The 13577-nt window shown below is 43.0% G+C and overlaps 1 protein-coding gene and 1 pseudogene across 1 annotated transcript; both read left to right on the forward strand.

The window, feature by feature from the left end:
* The first annotated feature begins 924 nt into the window (after positions 1 to 924).
* Positions 925 to 5049, forward strand: LOC142098599 (zymogen granule membrane protein 16-like). The gene is made up of 4 exons (XM_075181432.1): positions 925 to 956; positions 2171 to 2286; positions 3938 to 4070; positions 4531 to 5049. The coding sequence occupies exons 2-4, from the start codon at positions 2232 to 2234 to the stop codon at positions 4856 to 4858; spliced, it is 516 nt and encodes a 171-aa protein (XP_075037533.1). The 5' UTR covers positions 925 to 956; positions 2171 to 2231; the 3' UTR covers positions 4859 to 5049.
* A 4505-nt stretch (positions 5050 to 9554) lies between these two features.
* On the forward strand, positions 9555 to 11414 carry LOC142098437 (zymogen granule membrane protein 16-like; annotated as a pseudogene).
* The last annotated feature ends 2163 nt before the right edge of the window (positions 11415 to 13577 follow it).

The following is a 13577-nucleotide window of genomic DNA, read 5'->3' on the forward strand; positions in this document are numbered from 1 at the left end:
TCTCATCTAATCTTCCCACTACTCTCTACCATCATACTCTCTCCTCATCCATCTCTCATCACATCTCCCCACTACTCTCTGCCATCATACTCTCTCCCCATCCATGTCTCATCACATCTCCCCACTACTCTCTACCAGCATATTCTCTCCCCATCCATGTCTCATCTAATCTCCCCACTACTCTCTACCATCATTCTCTCTCCTCATCCATTACTCATCTCCCTCCTGCTCTCTACCATCATACTCTCTCCCCATCCATGTCTCATCTAATCTCCCCACTACTCTCTACCATCATACTCTCTCCCCATCCATCTCTCATCTAATCTCCCCACTACTCTCTACCATCATACTCTCTCCTCATCCCTGTCTCATCTCATCTATCTACTACTCTCTACCATCATACTCTCTCCTCATCCATGTCTCATCTAATCTCCCCACTACTCTCTACCATCATACTCTCTCCTCATCCATGACTCATCGCAAATCCACACTACTCTCTACTATCATATTACCCCTTACCCTGTATCACTATATGATCAGATACTTTGTATAATATTGATGTCTGGTACATGTCCTCTGATTAAACATGTAATAACAGAAAGTGATAATTAGACACAGAGTATTAGGCATTATGTGCTGGTATCTCTGCAATGGAGATGACTCTTATGTTAGTACATGTGCAGTAGGTGTCATATTGTCTGCAGGGATACAGTGTATCTTATCTTATATGTCTTTGCCCTTTGTCTCTCCGGGTCACATTAACCCTTTGTAGAAGACTCAGCTCCTCATCATATTACAGGTAATGTGGTGATATTATGAGGAAGGTGGCAGGGAAAGAGTTAAAAGGATATCAGGGAATTGCCCTGCACTATAACATATGTTACACTGATGTCAGGAGCAGCTATATATAGGTAGTAAGAGAGAGATAACTACTGCCTGCAACAGACTGATATCAGGTACGCTCTGGGACTATATATATATATATATATATATATATATATATATATATATATATATATATATATATATACATATATATATATACATATATAAAAGCTTATTATACCAGCATGAACTAACATATATAGATGGGGGGAGTCAGCTGATGTGATCTAGGTGGGAAAAGAAGTTACTACCTGTCACTGAAAATATATGAATGGTGGTACTCTCAGTGATATATAATAGTACTACATTATCAGTATATGAATGGTGGTACTCTCAGTGATGTATAATAGTGCTCCATTATCAGTATATGAATGGTGGTACTCTCAGTGATGTATAATAGTGCTCCATTATCAGTATATGACTGGTGGTACTCTCAGTGATGTATTATAGTACTACATTATCAGTATATGAATGGTGGTACTCTCAGTGATATATAATAGTACTACATTATCAGTATATGAATGGTGGTACTCTCAGTGATGTATTATAGTACTACATTATCAGTATATGAATGGTGGTACTCTCAGTGATGTATTATAGTACTACATTATCAGTATATGAATGGTGGTACCCTCAGTGATGTATTATAGTACTGCATTATCAGTATATGAATGGTGGTACTCTCAGTGATGTATTATAGTACTACATTATCAGTATATGAATGGTGGTACTCTCAGTGATGTATTATAGTACTCCATTATCAGTATATGAATGGGGGTACTCTCAGTGATTTATAATAGTTCTCCATTATCAGTATATGAATGGTGGTAATCACAGTGATATATTATAGTACTCCATTATCAGTATATGAATGGTGGTACTCTCAGTGATTTATAATAGTTCTCCATTATCAGTATATGAATGGTGGTACTCTCAGTGGTGTATTATAGTACTATATTATCAGTATATGAATGGTGGTAATCACAGTGATATATTATAGTACTACATTATCAGTATATGAATGGTGGTACTGTCAGTGATTTATAATAGTTCTCCATTGTCAGTATATGAATGGTGGTACTCTCAGTTGTGTATTATAGTACTATATTATCAGTATATGAATGGTGGTACTCTCAGTGATATATTATAGTACTCTATTATCAGTATATGAATGGTGGTACTCTCAGTGATATATTATAGTACTACATTATCTGTATATGAATGGTGGTACTCTCAGTGACACAACAGTTCTGTTATATATAATAAAGTACTTTATATTACCTAGGTAACACTCTGTGGATCACACCCCGTCCTCTAGTTATAGACACTGCTCATTCCACTGCAGGATGCTGGGTCTTATGTGTCTGTGTCTCTTGGTGGGATCTACAGCGACATTCAGTGGTGAGTAATAATTATTACAGCACATATAGATGTATAGGGGAATAGCCCAAACATGAACCGTGTAATAAATATATTAGTATCCTCTTATTAGACGGTATGGTGGTTACATTTGCTGCCTCCCACGATAAAATGTTCTCTCCGTGTCCATGTGTGCTCCCCCTGGATGCTCCAGTGGTTTCCTGTGGCATCAATTATCCACTAATCGTGAAAATATAATATTCTCTGCATCTAACAGTGTCTGCACATGTCCAGTGAACATAAGTTCTGTATGACAGAGTATATGACAGCGTACAACATATGTACAATGTACCATGACGTTGGGGTATAGGCAGAGGGCAGCTGCGCTATAGATCAGCTCTGTGCCCTATCTCCTACCTTATTACCATCTCACATATATAATCACATATATAACCAGTCCACATGGGTGCAGACAGTGAGACATTACCAGCTGGTACTGGGGAGTCATCACTCCACGGACTGGGAGGTTTTGAAGATCTTCTGATGTTATCTCAGATCAGCTGCTGGACCCAGAGAGAGCGACTGTCGTTTCTGTCCACTCTTTGGGGATCTCCGTGGCCTTATTGGTGGCATCTGCACACATGGGGAACAAGTGTCCGCTATCTTGTGTATCATGTGCTCCCCGCACCTCTGTTGGGCCGGACCATGTTTATTTATTGTTGTTTATCTCTATAAAGCCCCCACATTATGGACACTCTCCAGAGAGAATATTGAATAACTCACACTAGTCCCTGACCCAATGGAGCTTACAGTCTAATTCCCCAACCACACAAACACACACACCAGGGTCCATATTGTCAACAGCCGTTTTACCAGTATGTTTTTGGAGTGTGGGAGGAAATCCGCCCAAATACGGGGACAACCTACAAACTCCACACAGATAGCGCCTTGGTGGGAACCTATTGCCCCTGAAGCGGAAGGCAGAAATGCTAACCACTGTGCCACGCAGAACTGCTAACCCCTGTGCCACGTGCTGCCCGTCTTTAACTCCTGTTTCATGTCATTGTATGTTATCTCTTGTGGCATGATCCCCTCAATGTACACGCTACATGCTTTATAAATGAAACGTGATTCTAATATAACAGACGTAGATACGTAACATGTTCAGAGGAGAGAAAGCAATATATTCACTGCTAGAGTTGCTATACTTTCAATCCCACTAACTTAGTTCACTTTATGGGGGTGTCTCTATAAAGATTCACGGACTGATAAGAAAACCCCCTAGCCTACAGTGATGAGCCCCAGGGTGAAACAGTCTGTCTGACGGTGGAACTCTGCCTGTGAACTCACACGTCCTTCTCTGAGGATACAGTGGGCGGATTTCTGATTTAAAGGATGGAAAATCCTGTAACACAAATGTTTATGGCAAAACATTAAAAAATGTTCTGGCCGTGGGGATTAACACTTATGCAAAATTTGAGCCTATTAAAAACATTTTAAAGGGAAATAAATGCAGCCAGCCCCTGGTCTACAGTAATTATAACTGGAAATGGTAACACAATATATACAATGTACGTATAGATATAAGTACAGGTCAGGTGCTACCGCAGTGTCAGACTGTCCGTATTTCCATGTACATTTACTGGACCCCTTCCTGTATGTATTATGTATCCCTGATCTCTTCACCCTGCAGTGCAGTCCCGTTTCTCGTCCTACTCGGGGGAGCATGGCGCCGGCGGAGGTACTGCGTTCTCCTTCTCATCAGAGCAGCTGAATGGACCAATAACGGGCCTGCGGGTGAGGGAGAACCCCAGTCACGTCATAGGGTAAGACCCTGCAGAGCATTGCTCCATCCATCTTTCCTCCATCTCTATATTTCAAGATAATCGCTGACCTTCAATCTGTGTATTGTCGTTTCTCCCTTCATTCCATGATGGCCGAGCCCCTGCTCTATTTTACAAGGCATCTTGTCCTTTTCTCCTTTTTGTATCGGAGACTCCATGGGGTATATTTACTAAACTACGGGTGTGAAAAGTGGAGCTGTTGCCTATAGCAACCAATCAGATTCTAGCTGTCATTTTGTAGAATGTACTAAATAAATGATCACTAGAATCTGATTGGTTGCTATAGGCAACATCTCCACTTTTTCAAACCCGCAGTTTAGTAAATATACCCCCAGGTGTCTCACACTATACTCCCCTCTTCCCACTTTCCTATCTGCAGAGTATCTATCCAGTACATATTTTCTTCCTCTACTAAAGTCCTCACACCCATGTCTTCCTCCAGCATCCAGTTCCAGTACGGCGGCACCTGGGGTCCTTATTACGGGAATCCGTCCGGTACTCTTCACGAGGTCTTACTGCACGGGGGGGAGAGCATCACCCAGGTTTCGGGGAAAGTGGCCTCTTACGTCAACGAGCTGATCTTTGTGACGAGCCGAGGAAGACTACTTAGATTCGGGCAACCCTCAGGCAACAGCTTCAATGATTTCCCCCTGTTTGAGGGCACTGCCCTACGATACGTGAGTGGCAGATTTTCTTCTGTCATACACAGCATCGGTTTCCACTGGGGTGTCCAGCCAGGCTGCCTGCACTGCAAAGAGGAATCCCCGTGATGGGACCCGAAGACCCCAAATGGATTCCAGCTAATGCCCTCTATCCATGGCTTACTGTCCTCCCGAATCCCATAACCAATCAGCCCTGAGGAGCCGTCCTATCACCCCCCTACCAACCCTTGATTTTTCTGACCTCTCTACATCTAGAGATCTGTTCTATAATAAATAAATATGCTTTGTCCTATTGTACTTCTTATATTAATTACTGTGTAAAAATAAATATACTTAATGAAAAACTCTTTGTGACATTGTATTACAGTGGTGATTAAATGTCATAATCCAGCAATGATTATATGTAACCACAAGGTGGCGATGTTCCGAAATAGACAATTTTGTTGTGCATGATCATCATCCTCATCATCATCATCTACTTGTAAAGTGCTACAAAACTTGCACCAGACAGTCGGTATAACAAATCCTAACATTAAAAAATCATACATCTAAATGGAGCAAAGATAATCAAGGTTGGTGGAGAAGGTGCAGACATGAGACGGAGGGTAGAGAGGATCCTGCTACTGAGAGCTTACAATCCAGAGGAATACTTTCTGCAAATAATGAAATAACTATACTTCAATGTTAGCTGTCCTTTGATAATTAAAGGATTACATTTTAATTACTAGACAAAGTTATATTTTATATCAGTTTCATTACCATATATTCCAGTTAGACAGAAGTGTAAGGATGGGGGTACTGACTGGTACAGAGGGCCTGTTAAAAATTCTTTGCAGATACAGACTTTTTAGAACTGTAGATGCTGGTGGTGAAAATAAAAACTCTTTTTGGTCCAAGTTCTGTTTTTTAAATGCAAGATGCTCTGCAGAATATATCACTATGTATCTGTTAGGAGATATATGGAACGGAGCAATGTTCTGCAGATCTCTAGAGAAGTCAGTAATGTGATAATCTGCAGAACATAGCAATTAATACTGGGCAGGACAGACCAGCCAGCTCTCACAGAACAAGTAAAACGGTGATATCATACAACCCATCGCACGATAGATAGATAGATAGATAGATAGATAGATAGATAGATCATACTTGCCAACTCTCCCTGAATGTCAGGGAGACTCCCTGAAATAGGGGTGATCTCCCTCACTCCCTGAAGAGTCTGGCATTCTCCCTGATACTAAGCCAGTACAGGACGTGGTTGGCTTCTCCATCTGTGGCATGATGACACAGTTCAGAAATTGTGTCCTATGTCCGTGTAATGATGCCTATGGAGTTGGCCATTTTCATGGAGACCAAGATTTAATCAAAGACTGACAGGTAAGACAACATGACTTCAGTAATGGAGACAGAAATGTAAAAGACACTTTAGTCTCTAGAGATTCATTAGCCACTTTCTTTCAAGCATAGTTGCCTACTCTCCCGGAATGTCCGGGAGACTCCTGCATTTCTGGGAGACCTCCCGGGCGAGCAGGACAACGTCCCGGTTTTCGCCCCCGCGATAGATAAGTGGTGGGGGGCAGGGCTTAATGGTGCAAATATTGTGTCATCTTAGCCCCTTTCCCTGCTGTAATTGGCCAAAATTGTGACAATCATTCAGGAGTGGGGCCAAAATGATGTGATTCGTCAAGCCCCGCCCCCGAACGCCCACCTCCCCCGGCATCTCCCTGAAGCCAACGAGGAAAAGTTGGCAAGTATGAGATAGATAGATAGATGTAGTGACCAGTCAGTGTTATTACTTCTACGTAGGACATCCAAGGATACAATGTAATTTGGTTGTTGTACAGATCAAGGCTGTGTCATCAATATAATACATTCACTTTACATTATGTTTTGTCATTTTGGGATAAAAAAATATAAAATATTCTTACATTTGATGAATAAACTACTCCCATGTCTATGGGACGGTCACAGGTATTTGGTAGAAAAATAAAATGCGTTTCTGGACAGTCCTCACTTTTTACTTCTCTTTCTAATGAATGTTTTACTTGATAAAAGGACAGAAACATTGTTGGAGAATAAGATGTATATTACCTCTGCTGTGTACCCTGGACAATCCACCTGCTTGAGGCACCATCGGGGGTATTCATACCCATCATCAGTTATCACCGACTATTCTCTACCTCCTTACTCTGCTCCCACCCTCTTTATCTTTTTTTGTGTACACTACTCTCTACCACCCTACTCTCTCCTCACCCATGTCTCATCTAATATCTACACTACCCTCTACTACCATACACTCTCCTCACCCATGTCTCATCTGCTCTCCACTACCCTCTACCACCCTACTCTCTCATCACCCATGTCTCATCTGCTCTCCACTACCCTCTACCACCCGACTCTCCTCTCTCCCATGTCTCATCTGCTCTCCACTACCCTCTACCACCCTACTCTCTCCTCATCCATGTCTCATCTGCTCTACACTACCTTCTACCACACTACTCTCTCCTCACCCATGTCTCATCTGCTCTCCACTACCCTCTACCACCCTACTCTCTCCTCACCCGTCTCATCTGCTCTACACTACCCTCTACTACCCGACTCTCCTCTCTCCCATGTCTCATCTCATATCTACACTACCCTCTACCACCCTACTCTCTCCTCACCCATGTCTCATCTCATATCTACGCTACTCTCTACCACCATACTCTCTACTCAGCAGTGTCTCATTCCATCTCATCTCTATACACTGTCCTTTTCTTTCTCCTCATCTGTGTGCCATCTCATCTCTACACTGGACTCTAACATTATACTCTCTCATTTATACGTTCCCCTGTTCTATCCCATTTTGGATTGCATGGTACAAGTTTGAGATATGTCCCCCTTAAATGAATGGAATAGCAGATAGATAATAGAACTCACTAACGTAACACAGACTATGAGGCATGGTGTGCTCGTGTCTCCACGATGGAGATGATTCTGATATTTAGACATATGACGGAGGATGGAGGGGCCGGTCTGCACATTAGGAGGACAGACGTCCATTGTACGCAGTCACAGCAGATGTTATATTCACTTACAGCTGGGACAATACCTGGTTTTACCTGGATGTGACGGAGAACCATCTGGAGGGAGTTGTGGAAGACTATCCACAAGCTCACTAGGGTGAAGGACATGATGGAGTGTATTCTAGGGCTCCCTGCTGCATACAAGTCTGTATGGGAGAATGGGGCCTCTAATTGGGCTCCGTAACAGACACAAAGATCTGGCATGGCTGTCTATCCAAGAGGGTCTGAACCTTTAGGACCTAGGCAGATATAGACATTGCGCTTCATGAAAGAGGAAACCTCTTTCGGGACTGTGCCTCCTGTCAGACACTGTCGGATGCTCTAGAACATGAACAGAGACAATGTGCCCAAGAACTGCCTATCGTACGAGTCAGACTGTTTCCTGACACCCACAGATATGGGGCGATCCAGGACGCCTGGCGCCTTATGAACTGTGTTAAGGACACTTTGTGTCTTGCCAGGAATCACCACGTATTGAAAAGAGAGAAGATGTCTAATCAGGACTGTGATCGGCTGATCCACATTCCACCATGGACAGTACCGAGGAGTAAAGCATCTCTCCCTCTCGTCCTTGTCCCAATCTGTGTCTGTTTCTCCATAAAGCCTTGGGCCTGTGACTCCCTCTCTCTTCCCCGGTCTCACCGCTTGGACATTGATGAATGTTTCCCTATCTATCTGCCTTTACATTACATGTGGGCTCACACCCATCGCTCATTGTTGTTACAGGTGTCTTGTTTAATCAATGAATGAATTCTGCCGTGCTCGATACTTGGTGCAGGATGTTATATCGTAGGCCATATGCTGTGTATTGTGCTATAAAGATGACTGGTTTATGCTTCATGGTGGATTATGTCTGTTTTTTGTATATTTTTATGCACATAAAGGTGTGATATTATTAATACGAATACAGAGCTTATTATTTTATGTGACTGTGCCCTTTGTCTCTCCGGGTCACATTAACCCTGTGTATAAGACTCGTCCCCATCATACTGGGGTGTAATTCTGAGGAAGGTGGCAGGGAAGGAGTTAAGAGATTACAGTAAATTGCCGTACACTAAAACATAGGCAACATATGTTACACGGATGTCAGGAGCAGCTATATATAGGTAGTAAGAGAAAGGTAAGTGAGTACTCCCTCAGACAGACTGATATCAGGTACGTAACCGGTCCTGAGACTCTGCGGGTGCACATGGGAAGCAGAGAGAGGCACAGACTCTACCACACTGTGGAATGTATATATATATATATACATACTATATGTTATATATATACATACTTCTTATATTGTTTTATCTCATGCCTCCAGCATGGAGTTATTATACATTCAATATTACTAATTTCTGTTAGATTGCATATATATCATCTATATACACATGGAGGAGATGGGGGGAGGGGGGAGTGACTATGAGGGATGATAGTGACTGACCTGTCATTCACTAATTGTAGTACCGCATTATCTGCATCTGACTAGTCGTACTCTCAGTGATATATTATAGTACTCCATTATCAGTATATGAATGGTGGTATTCTCAGTGATGTATTATAGTGCTCCATTATCAGTATATGAATGGTGGTACTCTCAGTGATGTATTGTATTTCTCCATTATCAGTATATGAATGGTGGTACTCTCAGTGACACAACAGTTCTGTTATATATAATAAAGTACCTCCCATTACCTAGGTAACACTCTGCGGATCACACCCCGTCCTCTAGTTATAGACACTGCTCATTCCCCTACGCAATGCTGGCTCTTATGTGTCTGTGTCTCCTGGTGGGATCTACAGCGACATCCAGTGGTGAGTAATAATTATTACAGCACAGTATATGACACCGGATACATATTAATGAACAGAGACAAAACCTAAATAACATATCAATATAAACTCATATATCAATATACAAAGCTGAGCTATAATAGCAGACAATGTTCTTCTCTAATGGATGGCAGCGGTTAGAAGAATCTAATCGCTCACCAAGCCAATCCTGGGACCCTCTGTACATGCTTGTGCCAGCTCAGACATGCGAACTGGAACTTGAAACCAGGGCTTGTCCTTCCAGTTTCAGATTCCACAACAACAACAAAAATACCACAGTTAAAAACTATAGAAAGAAATAAAAAATAGAATAAAAATAAAATAAAAAAAATTGCTTCATTTTAACTATGAGACCTTTATTTCCTGTGGGCAACCCAAGTTAATGCCATCCTAAGATGCCGCTAGCAGTCAGAGGACAGCGGGGGTACTTGGATCGCTGCTGCCTTGGTAAATAGGGTTTCCCATATTTGCATGAGGAATCATTGCTGGAGGCCCAGGTAATGGCTACCCTCCGACCAGAGCCTTTACCGGCACAGGGGTTTTTTGGTAAAAAGGGAGAAGCTCTAAATGCTGCAAAAACCTCTTTCTGTTCGCTGGATTTAGGGCTCTCCCTTTAATAAATAAACCCGTAAGTAACTTATTTGCTATATGCGGATTTGTATGTAATCACTTAAAACCTTTTATCACTGAGGTTGACTCTACAATGCAAAGAAAACCCCAACCCTACAGTAATGAGCTCCAGGGGGAAACAGTCTGTCTGTAGGTGGTATTGTGCCTGTGACCTCAAACATGTCCTTCTTGGAATACCCGTGCGAAAAATTAATGGCGTTAAATAACGGCTCTCATAATAGATATAATTTTTCCATAATAGTAACAACACTTAACATTATGATGCCACTTGCACCATAATGACCCTCACACCACAGCGCAATGACACAAATGGCGTCATCACACTATGGTGGCCAGAGACTGATGACGCAAATCCCGTCACCGCTCTGGGTTCCGACTGGGTATCAGGGCATTTGCCAGACTCTCTGGAATCTGGAAGGTCACCGACTAATTCAGGAGTCTCCTGGGGATTTCTGGGAGTCATTGGCAGCTATGGGGCGACATTCTTGGATAATTGTTTTTCCTGCGATGTTCTGTAAAAGTTGTTCATATTTCCATGTACATTTACTGGACCCCTTCCTGTATGTATTATGTGTCCATGTTCTCTTCACCTTGCAGTGCAGTCCCGTTTCTCATCCTACGCGGGGGAGCACGGCGCCGGCGGAGGCACTGCATTCTCTTTCTCATCAGAGCAGCTGAATGGGCCGATAACGGGCCTGCGGGTGAGGGAGAACCCCAGTCACGTCATAGGGTAAGCATCTTGTCCTTTCCTGTAGGATTCCGGCACAAAATTCCCTCTTCCCTCCTTCCTATCTGCAGAGTATCTCTCTCGTTCATCTCTTTTACTAAAGTCCTCATATCCCTGTCTTCCTCCAGCATCCAGTTCCAGTACGGCGGCACCTGGGGTCCTTATTACGGGAACCCGTCCGGTACTCTCCACGAGGTCTTACTGCACCGGGGAGAAAACATCAGTCAGGTGTCGGGGAAAGTGTCCTCTTACGTCAACGAGCTGATCTTTGTGACATGCCGAGGGAGAATACTTAAATTCGGCCAACCCTCAGGCAAACAGCTTTAATGATTATCCCCTGTTCGATGGCACCGTCCTCCGATACGTGAGTGGACGATATTCTTCTGTCATACACAGCATTGGCTTCCACTGGGGCCAGTTGCCAAAATGAGCGCATGGAAACGAAGGATCCCCGTGATGGAACTGGAAATCCCAAGCGGATTCCAACAATGCCAAAAATATCCTACAACCCAACTCCGCCATTATCGTTCTGTCCTACAGGTGTTATGTCCCATGAATGACCAATCAGTCCTGAGAAGTCATCTTCTCACCCCCTACCAAGCCGTGATTCCTCTATCCTCTCTACATCTAGAGATCTATTCTACAGTAAATAAATGCGCTTTTTCCTAGTATCTGTACTTCTTATGCTACATAATAAATAAAATAAACATATTTATTGAAGGGAGAGAATCTCTGGCAGAAATAGCAGCACTCAGCCTCTTAGTTCTGCAATGATTACATTCAGTCACAAGGCGGTGATGTTCCTAAGATACATTTAAGAGGGATTTTAATTGCTGGAGAGGTGTCGACGGACATGACCACGATGGGAACGTTCCACGTATCATCAATATTAGCTACTATTCCGTATGTTCCTTTTAAAGAGAAGTGTAAGAAGGGTGTAAGCGACAGGTACAGACAGAGTAATTATCTGCAGATACAGACTTGAAGTACTGTAGAAGTTCAGGGTCACAATAAAAACTTTTTGGGGTTTAATATAAATGCTAGGGGTATGTATAACAGTAATATTCTGCAGATCTCTTGAGAGGTTGGTAACGTAATAATCAGCATAGTATATCACTATGTATCTGTTATGGTTAGATGAAAAAGATTATTATTTTCTACAGATCTCTAGAGTTCAGCGACTAATAATCTGCAGAATATATCACTATGTATCTGTAAGGTGGTAGATGGAACAGAGCAATGTTCTGCAGAACTCTAGAGAGGTCAGTAATGTAATAATCTGCAGAATCTATCACAGTGTATCTGTCATAGGCTAGAAAATGTTCTCTAGTTATCGCTGTCTCTCATTACATTTCACCAGTATGCTCTACCATCATATTGTCACCCCTGTCTCCTATACCATCTCCAGACTATTCCCTACCACCATACTCTGTCCTCACTCCTGTCTCTTATTCCATCACCAGACTATTCCCTACCACCATACTCTCTCCTCACCCATCTCTATCCCATCTCCAGACTATTCCCTACCACCATACTCTCTCCTCATCCCTGTCTCTTATCCATCTCCAGACTATTCCTTACACCATACCTCTTCCTCCCTCACTCCTGTCTCTTATCGCATCTACAGACTATTTCCTACCACCATACTCTCTCCTCACTCCTATCTCTTATTCTCTTGTCTCACACTAAGAACATTCTCCCTTAGCCCCTTCCTCTCTTCCTTTCACCTTCTTGTGTTAGGTGTTGTGAGCTGGTATCTCTGGGACTGAGGAGAGTTACAGTAGATGTGACATTATCTATAAAGAATATGAGTTTATTATCTTATATGAGTTTGCCCTTTGCCTCTTTAGGTTGCATTGACCCTGTGTGTAAATCTCAGCTCCCAGTCGGTGTTGCAGATACAATGGAGTCATTCTGAAGAGTTGGGTAGACTATGAGACAGACTCTGGCGCAGCTATTGATCATCTGTCCCATTTGAATAATCCGGCTCTGAACAGGGAGGATGGGTGGGAGCTATCGGCGCCTCTATGGCTTTGGGGCCTGGGCAGACGGAGCTTTTGCCAATATAATAATCTGACACTGACTGAGAGGGACCTCTATATAGGTAGCAAGAGCCTATATATATTATACCCTGCGTCAGACTGATGACAGGTGTCACTATACATGGAAAGAGTAGTATAGAATCAGTTTCAGGGGCAAACGCAGGATTTGTAGAGGAGGGTTTCCACACTGCGCTGCCAGTGGGCATGGCCAGCATGCATGGGGGCGTGGCTATAATTTTAGATACTGCTTGGCTGCTCTCCAACCTAACTCCAACTTCCTATCCCCATAATATACATGGGCAATGCTGCGTGCACTACTGTTAGGTGCACACAGCTTTCCCTTTTCAAGCAGAGCCGTGTTGAAGCGGGGGGCAGGGTCCAGCCACCTCAATGATACAGTGCCCCAGGCTTGGAGGGGGGTTTCCAGGCACTTGGAAACCCCCATCGGTTTGCCTATGTATATATATATATATATATATGCAATGTGGTCCCCACATTCTGCATCGTGGAGCATCATCCTTGGTCCAATTCTGTGCTGGCATCAAAGAGGG

Source organism: Mixophyes fleayi, chromosome 7 (assembly GCF_038048845.1).
Source record: "Mixophyes fleayi isolate aMixFle1 chromosome 7, aMixFle1.hap1, whole genome shotgun sequence".
In the NCBI taxonomy this organism is placed as follows: Eukaryota; Metazoa; Chordata; class Amphibia; order Anura; family Limnodynastidae; genus Mixophyes; species Mixophyes fleayi.

Coding starts and splice junctions, on each gene's coding strand:
- LOC142098599 (XM_075181432.1), top strand. CDS start 2,232: ATGCTGGGTCTTATGTGTCTGTGTCTCTTGGTGGGATCTACAGCGACA. Junction 2,287..3,937: donor ATCTACAGCGACATTCAGTG/GTGAGTAATAAT, acceptor TTCACCCTGCAG/TGCAGTCCCGTTTCTCGTCC. Junction 4,071..4,530: donor AACCCCAGTCACGTCATAGG/GTAAGACCCTGC, acceptor GTCTTCCTCCAG/CATCCAGTTCCAGTACGGCG.